The sequence below is a fragment of the Varroa jacobsoni genome, unplaced genomic scaffold (assembly GCF_002532875.2).
Source record: "Varroa jacobsoni isolate VJ856 unplaced genomic scaffold, vjacob_1.0 scaffold_532, whole genome shotgun sequence".
NCBI lineage: Eukaryota > Metazoa > Arthropoda > Arachnida > Mesostigmata > Varroidae > Varroa > Varroa jacobsoni.
Window position 1 is genome coordinate 146,567 of NW_019213434.1, and position 19,369 is coordinate 165,935.

The following is a 19,369-nucleotide window of genomic DNA, read 5'->3' on the forward strand; positions in this document are numbered from 1 at the left end:
ATATTCGCCCACTTCTCGGTCTGCCATTCCCATTATTACGTGTTCTTGTGTTTCTTTATAAGCGTATTTATAGGTTTATCAGACTTATGCCAAAGAATCACCTTGCTCTAAACATATGTCGCAATTACGCTTTGAATGTATCAAGCAGATGATGTTCTGCAAGAAAAATTGCATTCTATGGTACGATCTACCCTTCACAGCTGTTTGTGTCACAACTTGTTAAAAAGATTGAAATAAACAAAATGGGGTAAAAGGATCAATTATTACAATGGTGCTCGGCATTCAAGGCATAGCTAACTCCACTCTTACATGACAAACAAGACCAACATTTTACTGAACATTATTATTAAATAATTCCGTTATCAAGAAAGTGGTTGAAGCATATAGTCAAATGTATTAAAATAATAAGTTCTGGAATATTTTTTAACACATGCGATATTTTATTCCAGAGACAGAAAATCAGTTTTGTTTTTCTGTTGTCTTCAAATAATCGCATTTGACGTAGGTGGATCGTGGAAGTTATATGCCCGCAGTCATGGAAATTACTCACCCGGCTGGTTGCTTCTCGCAATTCCTCAATTACTTTGGAGAGAAGGTTAGTCTCATCTACCGTGTCTACTTAGTCCGGCGTTTATAGAGACATGTAAAGGATAGTAACATTGATAGTTGAAAATTAAAAAGTCTTAAAGTTAGAAGTTTTCAAGAAAACAAAGTATTATTATTATTCCAGCAGTTAGAAATAGGTTGGCTCATAACTGTAACCCTCCCCCTCCTATCTCTTTGCTTACTTTTTTTAAATCATCTTTATTTCTATTTGTCTTTGAGTATCGAAATTTAAGACCTTAAATATTATAAAACAGATTAACTGATTGATTATGAGGAAACTACAGCAGCGGTTAGGAATTAGAATCCTTTGTTTTGTCAGGAAAATCCGATAAGTACTCGATTCAATCCTAGGGTAGTGTAAGAATGTAAAATTATGGAAGCAATATTTGAAATCAACGCAGTCTATCTGTACTTTTCATTTATGTACGTATTCTTGTCATACATACCACAGTTGATATTAAACTGGGTTAAGCTAAAGCACAGCTCCAGCGCATATCCTAGTCTTGGCTTTAGCTGACAAGAAAATGCACCATCTTTATCTCATGCGTCTTTATTATCGATAAAGCTGCTATCATCTCATTGCCTATCTCATCATCTTATAGTAAAAAAAACACCTATCTTCTGAAATTTGAAAGTGAGACAAGTTTAGAATGCCCGACAAACGTATTCACAATCGTCAACCAAAGCGTGCAGTGATATCCGTGCCCTACGATTTGAAAATTGGATAGCAGTATTCTCTGTTTATGATTTCTATTCATTTAACTACTTTGGTTTGCACACACATGTGAACCGATACGTACCCATTACTTGTCCTCTAGGCGAGCTGAAGTCTGAAGGTATCGTTTGAGGATAGATCTTCGATGAACAATCGATATCGATCATCAATAATTATATCTATAAATAAGCGATTAAGCATGCATTTTCACCCATTATAGTCGCAAGCTCGGCTAGCTGCTTACTTAGGAAAGGAATTTTTAACAGCACCAAATGAGACGACCTAACGCTTTCTCGTGGAGATGCCATCATGCGGCTCATTCGATTGTAAAACAAGAGTTAGTAACTTTCTATTTGAAAAGCAGTCCTCTGTGATTAGATCTCAGCTGGTACTCCAAAACACTTTAGAATATCGATGATTTACGAAGTATGCTGCACCTGGTAGCCACTTCATTTGAAATCTATGCCGATTTCTTCGTAAAATATTATACCGTTTTAACGGAACAACATTTAAACCCAAACCCAGTAAATCAAGTTTAGTTCACCCAACGCCTAATTTAATCATGGGTATATTTTGCTATTTAAAATTATGAAAGCCCGGAGAATAAGGTTATTAAGATGTGGACTTCAGTCGTTTCGGCAATTACAAGAACTTCTGTCCATCGAGGGTGAACCGAAAGTTTTTATATGCTAGAACTTCAGATATCGCTTTGGCAAATCTACTGCAACCTAGTGTATCATGTACTAGTATGAAATACAGCATATTGTTTCCTATAGAGCAGTCTTATCGATTTGTCTATTATAACTCATTAACAACGATATTTTCGCTACAAAAAGGAGTAGCTTGTAACGTACAGTACTCAACTTGTTTATTTATTTTTTTATTTTATTATTTTAATATTTTATGCTTCGAAACTAATATATTGGGCACTGCGAGTTTGCTAAGGTAAAGTATGCGTAAGTCATTTGAAAGGTCGAAATTTTTTGTCACAGTAATTTTCAGCCTAAGTTTTTTCATTTATTAATATTGCTGGAAATTGCCAGAAGTCAACGCGGTTAATGCTGAACAGATCTAAATCTTATTTTTATAATACCAATTTTTCTTTAAATTACATCTCTAGTCTAAAATAACAGATTTTCTAGAAATACAGGAGATTACATTAATCATATAGTTTAAATCAGTCGGTTTGTATCGCTGTTTCTCGTAAGCATACTTCATCTTACTAGAATACTCAAGAAAAAAACGGAATTTTCTTCTAGGGTGTTCTTCAATAATTTAAGATATACTGACACAGCTTATGTCGCAAAACTTTCGGGTATTAATTGCCTATACTTTGAGAAAGGATCTATGACATCGGCGACCGTCAATTGACCTTTGTAATACTGCGTCTTGTTCTTCCTGGAACACGGTGTAGACCGATGTGTTGTACGGCGTGCTGCTACGCAGTCCTGGAATGCTGCGATAGCGTTGGCACTGCTGGGCATATCAAACGGATGATTCGCGGTATGAGAAGTTATAGTGCAATGTAAATATTTGCGGTTTTTATGGGAGCGGTGTAAGGCTGTTACAAGCGAATCGGGAAAACTTTGAAACTGAATAACCTTTGGGCTAGTTGCGCTAGAATAACGATTCTTTAATGTGTTGGAAGTAGTCTGCTATTTTTTACGTAATTGTTTCAACGCTAGGGCAGGTTCTGGACAGTCATACGCCCACCATTAGCGTTTTCATATATAAATTCTGCATCCATGGCTTATAGCCAATCGGTAGTAGGACATGATTATCCAGCAGTTCCTTTTTTAGGGCGTGGAAGACTTGGAATTACGTGGACTTGAATCTGGAAAATAGGTGAGTTGAAGCCAACGTTGGATATTCCTTTGTTTGACCCAGGAACTAGTTGAAACGTTACGATGAAAACTGGCGTCTCTATCAGCTAACTAGACTGCATTGTTTCGATTGCCGTACTAACATCTATTGCAAGCACTTCCATCTTCTTATGTTCGAACATTTTTGCTATTATCATCAAACACGGTACCTCTTTAGGGCAACGCCATTCTCTCCCCTGTTACTCTGTCTGCCATTCTCTCAACGCGCAATAGAGACTGTACGATGATCCCTCTCAGATAGTATGCTACAGGCAAGTTTTTTGACGATTAAAGTTTTGCGATTTTTATGTGGAAGTGACCATATGCATTTCCAATTGGCCTGAACTAAATTTACGGAGGACCCATTTTTCACTCAGATTCGTTTTGCAGTATATGGGTTATAATTCTGTTACATTTTGAACGCCAGTTTTAACTGACAAAGTCCTTAGACATAAGCTTTCATGAGAAGCCTCCTCTATTGCGGCAATGTATTATTGTCCTGAAGGGGCAAATCCTCTTATCTGGCTGCCTCATCGCTAGCCCTGAACACTCTAGTCTCCATGTTTAGAACGTTTGCACCATATACGTATTTTGCTTTCGGTTAAAGCCTTCTTGCCTAATGTCTTATAATCTTCGATGAATTTCTGCACTGCTATAGCTTTCAAGTGAAAAAAAAACTAGACCGCGAAACTTTTATTTTTAAGGATGTTTTTCCTTCTGAACTCATTTCCCCTAAGGGGTAAACTATTCTTTTGTAACTCATTTTTAAAGGATTGGAATACTTATCAGTCGAATTTCGTCTGCTTGCAGCGCAGAGTTCATAAATTATTCAACTTCGAAGTTTGTCGGATTCACTTATAACAGCTAGATATTTTCTCTGGCCGGTTGTGTCCTGTCCTTGCAGCTGGCTGTATACGCCTTTTCACTTAATGCATAGACACATAATTGCGAAAATCCACCTTCGTCACGATCAATGTATGTGTTGTTTTATTAATGCTATTAATACCCGCAGCTCAGAAATTTCACATAAGAACAAATATAATAATGTTTCTTCCGGACAGATAAGAACATGATAACATAATTGCATATACTGTGGCAAAAAACCTTGAACGACACTATAATAAATAAACGACCATAATTCTATACAATATGCGTTACGGTTACTCCAACTCGTTTGCTGTATCCATACTATTTATCGTCCCGGTTTATCCGTACGGCTAGCTGCTTAGTTCAATTATCTACGAGATGTGCACGTAGAACCCATCTGTTCTTCATATCTGTTTATAGAAGGAGACGAGACACGCTATTCGTTAAGCCGAACGGGTACTTAATTTAGTATCGTGACATCTTTTCCAGGCGAACGATTTAGAACCATAATTCTCATAGCACGGTCGCAATAAGTATACATCATGATAAGGCGTTGCGCATAATAAGGAATCTAGATGTACAGAATTTGCCGGTGACCTGCGAGAAGCTGTTGTTTTCATTTTTGATTGGGGAATTGTGAAACTTTCCAACTGAAAATAACTTCTTTAGTGCGCTTCCTAAGAGATTGTCTCTTTCCGGGCTTTTAAAGCGGTGGTGCTAACTCGTGTGCTCTCGACGTTTGGCGTCGGACGAGTGCAGCAGGTGATAAATATTACCCGCTATACATAGTCTCTCGCAAATTGTTTGTATATTAAGTTATTTTGTTTTATTTAAAAGCTTAGTTCTCATCAATGTTAAGAAAAGTGCAACGATATTTCGTACACTTGACTGACCTGAACAGCAGCGTTTTCCTGTAGTAGAAAAAAGTTATGACAGTACAGATTACCTGCTTTTAGTTCGCTCCTACTTGCAAATAACAGAAACAACGTCGATTGTGCCAAGGTCAATGAGCTTGTGACAAGAATATTGGCAAAAAGACACGGAAAAATACACATTTTTTTTAAATTCGTTAAAACTGTTTTTAAAAAGAGGCTGTCTTTGGTTTGGGCATGTCTGTTAATGGTGGTTGTCTTCATTCCACCAAAATACAACGTTGGTTTTCTGACGTGTGGGCTCTACTGAATTCCAGGTGTTCGCTCTATGGCGATTCGCTCTCCTACGAAAAAGAATCCTTTTTTTCTCGCAGCCTCCTATTGGTACGTTTACGCGTATATGATTTGGCCTAGGCCAACTGTGACGAGAATTTTTTTACAGGGTACGCATAAAGGGAGATGACTATTTTGCATTCACGAAACTTTCGTCGAAACGAATTGAGCAGTTGGGTATAAACTGCCATCTAACATAACCTTTTCCGTCTGAATTAAATTTTCAGTTGTGTTATACCATTTATAAAATAATTCAAAATGAATGTCCGGTGTCTCGATCAGAAAATCCACTCATAAAAATTGTTTCCGTAAGGCCGTATTCAGTCCTGGTGAGATAAAAAAACATCCAATGTTAATTCATCACTGGCAGATACAGGTCGTTGGAGCGACCATTGTTTGCTAGTGGTTTGGGCAAAAACGCAAACTGCCCAAACCATAATTTTTTTCCTATATTTCTACTAGACGATGTGTGTACGTCAAAGTCTACTGTTCATTTCCATCATGAAAAAAAAATAGCAAAGACTGTAAATAGATTTTTTATGTCAGCGTTGACGAGGTCTAATTATGAAAGCACAAAGAACTACTTTTCACATAGGTACAAATTGCGCAAAATGGCATACTCAAAAACCTAAACCTTGAAAGATAACCTAGTGATAACCTGGCAATCAGCAGATGATTATAGTTCGTTGTTGTTGTTGTTGTTGGTGGTATTGTGTATATTCATCGGATGATCCTTCCCTGAGCCGTTGTCGTGTTCGTATATGCCGGCGTCCAAATAATAATAACTGTTATTATACCGTTTAGTTATTTTGTGTATTTGTGGGCTGATTGTTAGAGTGAGTTGCGACGAAATTATGCAGCACACAAATGTGCATATAGTTTGTATGTTAAGGCTTGATATTAAATTGACCTAAACTAATCGTGATGGCTTTTAATAGGCGTTGTGTGTTTTCGAGTCTACTGCACATCTACGCTGGTGGCGCACGTTCACCCGAACGTTGAACGATGCTCCAAACTTTGTCCTCCACAGTTTTATGTTAATATTGCGGATATAGAGGGGTAAGTTGTAAAGGGGCAGTATGGGGTAACTCAGTCTTTTTTGAGTATTCATTTCATGCAAGAAAACTTCCTTTGCTTTTGAATAATTACGTAGAAAACACGACTTGCGACAGGTCTAAGACGTACCTTCTAGAGTAGCTTTTATTTTATCTACTGGATGCTATTTTTAAGAACAGAACTATAACTTAAAGCGAGCCTTTTTATGCAATTAATGCGCATAATAAGCCTGGTTTGCTGGTAAGCATATTTTATTTCACCTAATAGCTTTTCCCACAATATAGTCTAAATACAGTTTGTTATAGAGTACACGTCGAATACGCTTATTCATGCAATATAAATTGAGCGCACTTCTTCATTTGGCTTGGTTTTTACACTGATGATATATTAGCGTGAACGATGCTGGCGGCCGTGGCGATGTTTATAAATGATGATGCAGCCTTGTTTTTGAACTTGATGATAGTAAATGAGGAGCAACTTGTTGCTGGTCTATGGCGAAGTTCTTCTTCTAGGAAAAAACATTTCACTACTCGGCCATCTTTCACGCTAATCTCTCCAGAATGAGACTCTGTTGGCTTAAAAAATTAGCCCAGTTCGACCACTCAAATACAAGACACTGTATATTTAGTAGTTGATGTTTGGTAAATAGAAAATTTTACAAAACGCGGCTCAACTAAATCCTTAATTAAGTGTGGAAGCTTGTATCGGTTGTTTCTATTCTTTATGGTTTTTCCAGGATTGCGAATCTTTCATCCTATGTGGCGTGTACGACGGAAAAAATATTCGAGTCAAAATTGTCGCTATTTGACCTGTACATCGACCAGCAAAATGTTCGCGCCTCAAAACTTCGACATCACAGCCTTCTCGAAACGAACGTTGCTGATCGTTTGAGATTTTCGCATCTCAGTCAGCTTAGGTAATTAAATCAAGAGTTGAAGTAAACGAGAAACGTCCTAGCTATTAAAGGGACTGATGAACATGGCCATTATTGTTAGGAGACAATCCCCGAAATGTGAAATGTATTTATGATACAACACATTGCTTTACAAATTTTAGACTTCTGTGACAGACGCGAAGTATGAATTATTCCAAATGTAGTTTCTAGTGGTGGACGCAACTTTTCACCCAAATGCGATCAACAATGATCACTCTAAGATCAATAGCGCTGATTCTTTCACTCGCTGGGGACGTAAGCGTCCCACGTATGTCTTTTGATTTCTGTCAGTATTATAACATGATTTCATATAGAAACAAGTTGGTAAAACGTTTATAGCAATCAAAGTGTAAATTAACAAATGGAGACCCTCTCTTGTGTTGGCACATACTTCCAGATCAAAAGCACAACCACCGGGAAAAGAAAGCGAGGCTGATGAAAGTTGGTTCACAACATTTTTTGCTGCTCAAAATACACAGCTTTTCAAGGTGAGACCGCTTTTTATAGTAGACAAGCTTTTAATTTATTCAAAGAACACAGACCTGCTTATTACTATTGACACCTTTAGAGTACGAATATTTGTGAAGCAAATATCAGTAAACGAAAATAAATATTCTGATAGTATCAATTGTGTTTCAGACTCTACCGCGCCGGAATTTCTATATATACATATTTGAAAAAATATTTATTTAAATATACATATGAAATTTACCCGTGCCGCAAGAGCTGGAGCCTTTCAGCCCTGATGCTAACGGGGACGGTGGATTTGTTTAAACAATATAGTAGACACATAGCTTTTTTAACAAGCGTTCAAAATTGCAATTGTTCAAGGTTAAAAATAATTAGCAAATAAAGAGGTTGAATTTACAGTGGGAATGGCTCCGTGAATAAAAATTCTACTTGGAATTTTCACTGAAAATACTTTTCCGGTGATATTCTAGGAATTGTACGCTGCCGAAGCCTCTCCCTCAAGAGTGTTTACAGCAGGGCACATGCGAAGGTACCAAAATAAAGACGACATAACACATCTTTACTTAAATATTATTATATTAAACATGTTTTTATATAAAGTGGATTAGATTAAGATTTGACAGTTTGAGAAGTCACTTGGAAGTCTCTACTTCTGAAATGAGAACTATACAGTTATCAAGAGACATTTGCCCTACACCATAGATATATGTACATATATAAATTCATTCGGTGAAAGTGTATGGTTAGTTTCTTCTCGCAGTTACAGTGTTAATGTTCCTTTAGTTACATAATAATTTACGTTTAAATCTTTATGAAGTCGTCTTGCCGCACGAGCTATTCGCCCTGTCGTATTTACAATTAGGTCTATTTAACCTGTGACGCATCGTCGACTCTTTCAGAGCAAACTTGGATCCCATAGCCGATCGTCACTTCGTGGCTGAGCTGGCTGACGTGTACGGTATTGATATTGTACTTGTCAATGACGGGGTCTGCTGTGCAAGCCTACCAGCTTCGTGAACCATTAGTTAAATGAACATATTTCAGTGAAAAGTAAAAAAGGTGAAGGTCACATCTTTTAAAGTCGAGAAGCGTCACCCATAGCCTATGACTACATCACATAATAACACAAATTAATTATAATGATGCCAAGGTAACTTGCACTCGCGTTACTCTATCTCGAATAGAAAAGGTAGTAAATTTATTCCATTGAAGAAAAAGGAATGGCAAACAAAACTTTACAGATGGAATAAAGTAACCTTATAGTAAGTCATAATTAGAAGTTCCCAAAAACTGCATCGTTAAGCATAAAATTAAAAAAAAAAAACAATTCGAATTTTATGTATCTTTTTGCAAAAAAAAGTATAGAAAATGCTTTGAATCTAGAGGCAAAGTCTAGAGGGGTAGAAGCTCAGTAGACGAAGTTTTTATCCAAGTAAATTATAAAGCCCCGATAGTTAATTTTTAATTAAAAGTTGAAATTCATAGAAAGATGGCTTGAAAAATATCACTTAAGGGAAAGTTTGCCTTTTCCTTTGATATCTATTCCAAGTTAGCAAAATAACTAGTAGTAATAAGTCAAACATTGGAAAATTCTATTCAGTATGAGTGTTCTTTGCTTTAAAATAATTCTTTAAAGCCATTCCATTATGATCAGAGATCAAGGGGTAAATTTAACACTCCGTTACTCATTTAATATATTCTAATCGCCAACAGAAATGCTGAGAATCCTGTTGTAGCGGGTAAAAACATTTGTTCGGCCGAATCTAGGACCGAATTCAAGAAGTAGTCAGTTTTTCAACTAAGCTATCTGTAGATATCACAGTAAGTGCTCGAATTTGTGGGCATAACGCGCGATATTTGTGGAAAAAGAATGAATATAAAAACATCGGCCAGGTCCAAGACTGCGCTCAGAAGAGGATCCAAATATTTAAAGGAAGGAGCTAACTGTTGCAACACATTTGCATATTGCTATCCATGGTTACCTGAACAAAAGGGGTAGAGATAATGAGACAAACTAAACCGCTGCAATTGTTTAACCTAGCAATTTTTTTATACTATAAAGATTAATGAGAAATCTCATTTGCAAAAGTAAAAAAAAAAAATTTTCTGTTGTGAAGAGCTCACATATTAAAGTAGCTTGTACCGGCTGAACATACAAAATACCTAACTGTTCTAGCATGGTCTGTTATATGCACACGTTTTAACTCTCACGGTCGGTGCACTTTTTGTCCTGTATTTTTTTTTCATAAAGTTAACCTTTAACAACGTGAACAAAATTTTGGCGCTCAAAGTTCCTCTAAAAAATATTCTTCGTTGACTAAGTTCTTTAAATGCTTCAATGAGTGAACCTGAGACCTGAAATACTGCGTATTTAGAATTCTGGGTTACGGAACCTGCTGAAGTGAAGGTGTACTTGCATCCCCGTAGTTGTTTTAGTTTTCTAATTTGAGGCGCTGTTAAACATTGTATATTTTCTAAACCGATAACTATGCAAAATGACCGAGAGATTCCAGCTTCAATTATTTCGTTTTTACTAGATCAAGTCTTGCAATGCGCAAGCAGACGCTGCCATGAAAGGACGACTGGCGTGTCTCTGTTTACTTGGTTGCCTCTGTGACGGGCTAGTGTGTTATTTCCTTTATTTCAGCCAAGTAAAATTTCCGCAGTCTTCTGGACAGCGAAAGAATTTTAGTGAAAGGTTTTTGCCGTTATCGAGATGCAGATTTTGTGACACAGTGGCGGACAACTTTTTTGTTAGGCCGCCGAACGAACGCTCTCTGTATGTTTCATCGTATGTGGAGCGTGGGGTAACGTCACATTGGCTAATCTGAATCCAACCTTATTACCTAAGTATCGTTAAACTCCATAACAGAAAAGCTAGAGATAACTATGATTCGGCCAGTGTGTATTTTGTTTTTCAATGAATAGCACAATGATGTGCATCTCGTATTTTTAGAATGTTCCATTTCTCACATAACCTCTTGCTAATTCGATTTGTAATCTATGAACGACTTGGTCGTTTTTTTTTTTAACTTAGAAATTATGCATAGATTAGCTTGCGCAGTGTGAATGTTCCCTATAGCCCAAAAATTAAAAAAATGTGCAAGATGATTTGAAGACAACGACATCAGTGTGGTATATATATATATAGGGTTCCTGTGTATATTACGGACGTCGTATTTAACACGCCTGGCTATATGTAAAGTTGCTAGTTCCCTTGTCACTAATTACGTTTTAACTAAGGCAACATGTAGGATATAGCATTCAAACTGAGATTTTCCCCTACGCCTTCGTTCTAAAATTGTATTTAAATAAAAACAGATAAACAGATATAACAATCTTTCTTGTGCGTTCCGGAAGTGCCGTTCCTGACGGTCATGCTTATTTAATATAATAACTATCCCCTGCCATCTCAATTTCAATTCGAGGCCTAAAACAACGAACTAGTCATTTTCAAAATATTCATTTTTGTTTCCGCAAATAACTTATCAGAAATCGTGCATCGAGCAATACTAGTAGATGTAAACTCACTGTGGATTTTGCTTAAATACGCTATGTATAGAAAATTCTAATGAAGTCAAAGTTTAAGCTGATGACATGCCAAATGTAGCACGAATACAACATGGCCAAAAGTTCAAAAGGTGAAAAAAGTGCGAAAAGTGTAACCGCTGAAGCTTATCTAGACGACCCCATTGGCCATTGGTACTTCGCTCTCTAGGACGGCTGCGAAGAACTAGAACGGGTGAATAATAACCTTCGGAGCCCTTTAAATCCAGATTTTACCAAGAATCATTTGGTTTGGCTCATCAAGGTTTTCACATATGAAAGCTGATATTAACAGAGATCATCGATTTCAACCAAAAAGAAAGTTTTTCATCCTCATCCGTCCAGCGCTATCCTTAATTTTTGCCACATTCCAAAACCAAGGCACTTTCGTTTGCCGAAACGAATTCGTTGTTTTGATACGGAAGATGCTGGCTTTAGTCAAATATTGTGAATAGCAAATGAGCGTATGCCCGTCAAAACACATGGCCCGCTTTATTTAGTGTATGCCAATGTAGGTGGCGTGCCCTATCGATCGCCCCCATCTGTTTGTTTTGCTTTGCAAATTCATATTTGTTAGGCCGTTAACGCCGAATAGTCACTTGCCTGATGTCGTATTTGATGATATTTCGTGTGCAAGTCAATTTAAATGTTACTTTTACAACGCCCTTTTATTTGATATTGGCTCCTATAGAATAGGGTTCACTGGTACAATTCATTTAACAATGATACCGTAATATGAGTCTACTTTTTAAACAAATTTCGCTGCTGTCACGTTTTCAGGACTAATTTCATTCAAAAAAGGGCCACTCGGTGTGTCAACGAAACATCGAATGGCTCATATGTATGCTGTACAAATATGTGTATCTAGAAACTATGGTGAAGAGCTTGATGGCATAATTCAGTTTATTCGTTACTGTAATTTCTGAGCTAATTTGGGAATCGTTATCAGTGATATATTGGATACGAGTTGTAGGTACGTTCTTCAAACTCTGGATAAAGACAGCATTTAGGTGGTTTGATGTAGTTCGAGCAAACCTGTCTCCTGATTCGCAATAAATATTTTCAATAACACTTCTTTTATTATCTTCCGAATAATATTACTTTTTTTATTGTATAAAATTAGCGAGAATAAATTGACAATTCTATAACAGATTTTCGTATTTTTACGTGATCTATAATATAACTATATATATAAGCAGGCATTTTAAGCATGCATAAACAAACTTTTGGTGTGCGTTGCTGGCAAGCTTGGTACTCATAATGCTTTTGTAAAGACTCGTAAAATTAATACGCAGAATAATATGGGGATGAAAGAATATGAAGCAGTATGAATCAGAGGATTAGTTTATAAGCATCGACTTTCACTCACGGAGATAGTGAAGTATGAGGCCAGGTGTCAATTAACATTGTTTCATTTTCATTTACAAGGACGGTTGGGTTAGTATCAGGCAAACGCTTCCGCTACCGCAGCGGTAATGGCCACTCTTCGCTCCGTACTGAATTAGTACTGGATTTCAGATCAAAACATTAAATGTATACCATTCCACTTCAGCTAACCACGTGCTTTATAGAAAGTTTTATATGCTCAGCGCTGAAATGTATTACCGGCACAGTACCGCAGCAATCTCAGAAGCTTGTCTGATTAGTATTGAGTGATAATCGATAGGCATATTATATCAGACCGAACCATTGTGGACACGCCTTGCAATATACGGTTAATAATAATGCGGATCGACACATTGGTTTGATTATCTGCGATGGATATTAGGTAGATCGTTTTCCGAATGTAAATTTTTGTAAGCAAACTTGACATTGTATTAGTATAATTTTTTCACTTGGCACCTACGATAATTTAAGTTGAAAACTCGGTAAGGACACTCGCATAGGACGCACTTTTCCAGTATGTTGACAATTGTCCCAAAACCAATGATTTTTAAAACTGGAAAAGTTTCAAATGCAATATTTAAACTGGGGTGTAACAGAAAAACCTTTATAACTTCATTCCAAAGTAGAGTATATCTGTGTCATTTTTAGAATTTTTTCTAGTTACATATCATTTTATAGTATTTATGCGCTTGAATATGTCATATATATTTACCAGAAAAAAAAATATATATATACTTGTCTTGTTTTAATTATTTATTGAAAATCTATTTTAAAAAATTTATTGAAATTGTGATTTTATATGGATTACCACTCAATGAACCTGTAGCGGTCAGAAGAAGTACATATGTATCACCAAAGATGTAATCGTGAAGTATCTATACGATTTACTATCAGGTACATTGTATCATTTGATCCTGTTGACTTTATATTAATTAAAACTATGATCTATGAGACAAGTATACCAAATGTCTCTTGGGAATACCTTTTTATCTGAGCTTTAGGCGATCAAACCTCAAAAGTTCTTTTAGTCTTGTATACTACCTATTTGGCCAAGATAGGCAATAATTTTGTTTTGTTTTCTGAGTTACCTTTACATGTTGTAAGATTTACGCTAATTCTTATGTTAGCTAAGTTTGCTTTTATATAAAAAAATTGCGTTTTTTTTTTATCTATAATAAAGAGCTAGCCCTATTTACTTTTTCCCCCTTCTTCAACTTCCTGTAATTAAAGGATTTGCAAATTTTACGTTGGTAACATTCTTTTTATTTGTTTGCTATTTATTTGCTGAGAAAAAGTCACTTTGTTTGATAATGCGTTTATTTGCAATGTGCGCGGAGCTAAAAGATTTTATCTGAAAATAATGTTAAAATTTTATTAAGATACTTGCTATGAAAAGTTAGTAACGAAAATGACCTCTGCATTAATGAGTTATCTTTCGTTTGCGAAAAATCACAAACTAATTGGTTTTTATCGGTTTTTTACATTGCTATGAACGTATGCCCCACTTGGCATTACATCAGCCCAGCTTAACAGCCGAAAGCACTAACTGCAATATTGGTATCATATACGCAGGTTAGACAACGTGTTAAAACAGCTTCCACAAATGAAGCTAGACCTTCCTCACAAAAAAAACTCATTGCTACCCATAATACACAACTCTCGTGCCATCTGTAATATAATTCGTGTTGAATATATTATAACGTTACATTAGGTATAATGCGGTTTTATACGCAATATGAAATAAGTATCACGTCATTCTAAAGGCTACCCCCCGACACCAAAGTCTTATAGGTATATCGGAGTGTACGGCATAGTATCGCATGCAGCGCAGATTAAAAAGTTTGCTTCCGTGTTAGCCACTTGGTTTGGACGCGTATCTCGGCATTTACAAGCCAACCTGGAATGGCGAGTGAGACATTTTTTAGCTGAAAAATAATAGCTGCCATACATTTGAAAAACAACCATTCATAAGACTCGTTCTCGTTAAAAGAAATATTTTAGTAGAAGACTATGCTGAGTTTCGTAACAGTCAGTAGCTCTCATAAAGATGGATAACATCTCATAATCAAAAAGTTTTAAGGTAATCCAGTAGAAACCAAGTAGTTGGCTAGCTAAATATATAGCGATCATACATACGCGAAACACGCCACTGTGAAGTTTGAGAAGGTCAACCACAATAGAAGTGGAGCAGCTAATTAGGAGTATGGCTGCTAGCGAAGCCTCCTTGTTTGTTGACACTCAAGTTTTTGTTATTGATTAGCTGCAACTACGGTGTACCGTAATAGTGTTAATGCTTTAACAATGAAACATGGGTTTCGAATACGAAATCTGATCTTACACTTGTACCGGTTCCCTTTTACTTTTTCCGATGAGGCTAATAACTTCTCCCCAGGTACCCTCGCTTTTTGTGCATATAGCTGATTAAAGCGAAGATACACAGACACCAATTTACTAACATTGTCTTAATATATTAACAATTCAAACACATATTCATAATTTATAGGAAAAGAAATATTTTCTACGTTTATGTGTAAGCAGATCAATATATATATATATATATATATATATATATATATATATATATATACATATATACATTTCTTCAAGGTAAGCATCGATTTATGCAAACGACTTGCGTATATGAAAGTACAGAAAAAGGTATTCACGTGTTACAACACAGTAAGTTGTAACAAGTTGTTTTTATCAAAACTGAAGTACTCGAAAAAGAAATGCAAGGAGAATACATGATCATTATGATAGCATGATTAAATAAAAATTTGAACTAACAGTCTGTTTAAAGCAATACGTTTATCTTCTACTTAATGTAGTAGAACACAGCCATGCGCGGAGTGCACTGACGATACACCTAGCTTCCACCACCCATGTGTTGAATTTTTAGTAGGTGCTGATCGTCCATATAGGCGCAAACTAAAATCATCGATTTCATTTAGTTAATTCCCAAGATTCATGGGTGTTTTGGGCAAGTTCTGTTATTTTCTCATACTTATATACATCAGAGTGAGTTTCAATTGATATTGATTCCGCATATTGAGGCAAGCTAAAGTTAGTATATTCATGATTTTTAATAGTAAAATCTTCAGTTTTTTCATACTTGTGTATTAGAGGGAGCTGAATCATACGAAATAGCTGTTGTAGTATTCCATAGTTGAATTTGGATGAAGCCATGTACTAGGATTTGAAACAACATCAGGGCCGAGGTGCCCCACGTACTTAGCTAGAGCAGTAATTTCTATTACTCTTTCCTTTTTTCTGGGCACAGTTTAGTAATACGCATTTTGTAGTACACGGCTATTTCAGCTCGCAAAAGCATACTTTAGGTGCCCACAATGAATCCTCTGCTAGTTGCTATTGAGGAATCACCATTAGTTTCTGCTACATCTTCAACGTGCTTTGTAGAAGTAATTGACAATACAGTAGAGGCGGCAGGTTCCAATATAGTTTTAGTTGTAAAAGTAATTGCCGGTGTTGTAGGAGTTATTTCAGCAGTGGAGACTATGGTAGTGGTAGTGAAAATACTGATGGCATGTGCTCAGCGCAGAAAGGTGGGATATGGTTATCTGTATGAAAATTTTTGATAGAATTTGCGAGCGGGGCGTCGGCCTAAGAACATGTTCCTATTTTTTCAAAGGCAACAGCTCAACCATAAATAAATAAGTAAATATTTCTGCGACTTATTGCTTTTGTTTTCATGACTAACAATTCGGAAAATAATGGGCTAGAAGTGTAATCAACATTTACGCTTGTCAAGCACGGTTGCAAAGTAACCTGGTACTAAAGTAAATATTTCGAATTTTATATCCAGTACTGCCGTTAAGTGCTTCGGGCTACTGCCGTAGAAAGAAACCACCTTTCATATTTTCTATATTTATAGACAAAAACTTAATCACTGTCATAGGGATGGTATGAGGGCCCTGGAGTAAATTTTAGGCTTGACAGAGGGGTCGCCAACGGAAATTGCTAGGTTATAAGTCTGGAATCGTACTCACTCTGCTGTAAGTACTGTGAACATTATAAAACTGTCTTCCCACGCGCGTTTCTCCCAACGTGCTTATAAGTTAGTTACTAAACTTTTGTTGACAAAGTCCAACGAAAAAAATTGAAACATGTGTAAGCGCAAATACATAAAATCATTAAACATTATATAATAGCTAAAGAAAAAGACGAAGAAAGCATAAAGAAAAATTAGTTGCAGCATATTGAAAGGGAAGAGTGTTAAGCTACCAATTAACTTCCGTCATATTAAGCGATAATTATTATATCGCATGTACGTTATTAGTAATATTTTTTCGATTTTTTTATAATGTTTTAATTTTTTATTGACTTATAGGATGCCATTCAACAATTTGCTTTTTGCTGCTTGAGGAGAGCAAGGCTACGTGCTGCCCGAGAGAAAGTGATAAAAATTGTTCCGTGTGTGATCACTAGCCCGGAGATATAAGCCACCGAAATCGTATATTTGGCCATGTGATTTGTGAAGAACCATTGCAAACGCCTGTCGCACAAGAGGCTGATGACTTTGCATGGACGCCTGTTTAAATCTAACATTATTCGAGGAATGAGAATACTTGGCTTTCAACTTGCTTGCTTGCGGTAATCTTTACTTGGATAAAATTGTTAACGCTTCTTCTATAGAAGCTGCAGTTCTTCTATAGCGTTGAAATTCTGCAGTGACATTATGATGGCATATTTTTAACCTTAATTCACAGAGTACAAGATTAGCTAGATCCGCTAAGTTCGAGCATTCCGATAGAAAAACCAGAATATTTTCTTTTTTTAGCAAATGTTTGATGAAACTGGAGATTCATAAATTTCATATGTAGTAATGAGATTATTCATTATATTCATGATATATAATAAAATATATCTCGTATTTGTAATAGAGTTGTTTTTTTTTAATAACTAAGTACTTGGCGTGGCGTTCCAAGGGTCATCATGCTTCTGTCACACAAACGTATAGATAGCATTGTGAAAGCCAGTACACAGTGATATATAACAGTCCAATTTCAATCACTAATAGTGAACAACATTGTTCTTCAATGGTTATATGACAAGCAGATGTGTCGCCGCTAATGAGAAGAATCGATGATCATGCAGACAGAAGGAAAGGATAGATCGCTTTTTTATTACAAAGAAAAAAAAGAACCGAAAAGAGGCACCTCGTAATATCAACTTACGGTTCGATTCACAGTTGAATTCGGTTTTGTAAATCTAAAAAAATTGTTGAGGATTAATTTTCATCATTCATCGCTGTTGTACTTGATAAGACAGCTCTGTTGTAAGTGAAAAATGCCCCATAATCTTCTGAAGCGCTTCATTTTTAATAATATCTGTAATTAAAGCATTCCTAATTAAGAGGTTTTGCTAAATTATGATACAGTACTCGAAACTGGTTATTTCAAGGGTCAAATTAATTATATCTTTTCAAGCTTTTTTATATGACACGCATTCTAAGGCCTAGTTTTTCTTAATAATCGTAGCCGCTGAGCGCGTGATACTTAATTAGGCATTTTAATTCCCTTCCATATTAACAGAGCCAGCAAACAATTTAACTAACATTATTTTTATCATGTTAATCTTCCAGATAAGAAAATGTATAGTAAAGTATCGCTATAGTTCGATATAATCATCAGCGAAATTTAATCACAATCACCGTTTGTCCAATTTTACTTTGAGAAGTACAGCTTTTTAATGAGGCAACGTCCCAGTCATTTTCTTTGTCGTATTCGCATCTAAAGCTGGCGTCTACTGAAACCACTCAATGGTTGCTGACTAGCCGGGACGGGTGTTCCGGCGTTCAAAGCATTGCTGGGTTGTATTGCAATAGTAAACCACGAAGTTCCTTCGGGCGAAGCTCAATTAGGATCAACAACGACAAAGGCAAGAGTGCAGATGCCGTCAATCTAATCTTCTTTTTAAGGACAAATGAGCAGGTAAACTGAATTACATGCGTGCTATACACGATTATTTTAAAGTTAGACAATATCTAAAAGTACATATTGGGCACATATGTTATTTTGGTTTTAGCTGTCAACGACGGTCTTGCCTCTGAGATAGTCCGAAAGGAAAATGAAAGGAACAGAATAGAATGACAGCGAAATATACGAAGGATTTACGTGTTAAAGCAAAGGGGCACCATTGAAGAAAAACAAGAACCGCAAAATATTAGTTTGAACAAGCAGCAGTAACGTCTGAAGTTAGGGCAGTAGTAGCGGTAGTCAGATTGTGTCTGTGTTGAAGTTACTGACGATGGTCGTTGATGGTCTCCGTTGAGAATCGTTTGTTACCCGACTGTGAAGTAAGTAAGGAGCCAATGCTGTCACAGCCGCATCATCGAGCTGGGTTTCAGCTTCTTGGGAAAGGGCGAGTGATGACCGCGGGTTGACTGGCACTTCGGTGGCTGCAAGTGCGCTCCAGTACCGCCCCTGCGACGCGGATAGCGCGAACAAAATGCGCTGGCAGGGAGAGATGAGGGGTTGAATCCGAACCCGAAGTGCCCGACGAGCAGGCGAGTAAATTGAAGCGGACAGCGAGCCTCGCGCGACTAAGCCTGGCGGCGGCAGAAACAGCAGCAAAAGTAGCAACCACGATCGGACAGTCTGCTTGGGCGTGGAGCCGTGCGGAACTATAGACGCCGCCATTTCGGTCCAATCGGCTATGAGTTCCGCTTACCAGCTATAAGTCGTTAGCGGCTGGCCACTAG

The 19,369-nt window shown here is 36.8% G+C and overlaps 1 protein-coding gene across 6 annotated transcripts in view; it reads left to right on the top strand.

Annotated features, from left to right (window-relative positions):
- The window catches only part of LOC111261195 (DENN domain-containing protein 11), a 38,778-nt gene extending 21,232 nt beyond the window's left edge, over nucleotides 1–17,546 (top strand). For 5 of the 6 annotated variants that reach the window (XM_022834499.2, XM_086968602.1, XM_022834503.2 and 2 more), the window contains 8 exons: nucleotides 506–595; nucleotides 5,240–5,306; nucleotides 6,194–6,314; nucleotides 7,048–7,227; nucleotides 7,643–7,733; nucleotides 8,187–8,245; nucleotides 8,616–8,775; nucleotides 16,997–17,546. In XM_022834499.2, the coding sequence (XP_022690234.1) occupies nucleotides 506–595; nucleotides 5,240–5,306; nucleotides 6,194–6,314; nucleotides 7,048–7,227; nucleotides 7,643–7,733; nucleotides 8,187–8,245; nucleotides 8,616–8,733 (726 nt within the window). In that variant the 3' untranslated portion in view covers nucleotides 8,734–8,775; nucleotides 16,997–17,546. Of the gene's footprint in view, nucleotides 1–505; nucleotides 596–5,239; nucleotides 5,307–6,193; nucleotides 6,315–7,047; nucleotides 7,228–7,642; nucleotides 7,734–8,186; nucleotides 8,246–8,615 lie in introns of all 6 variants that reach the window. The other variant, XM_086968603.1, reaches the window with a different exon arrangement.
- The last annotated feature ends 1,823 nt before the right edge of the window (nucleotides 17,547–19,369 follow it).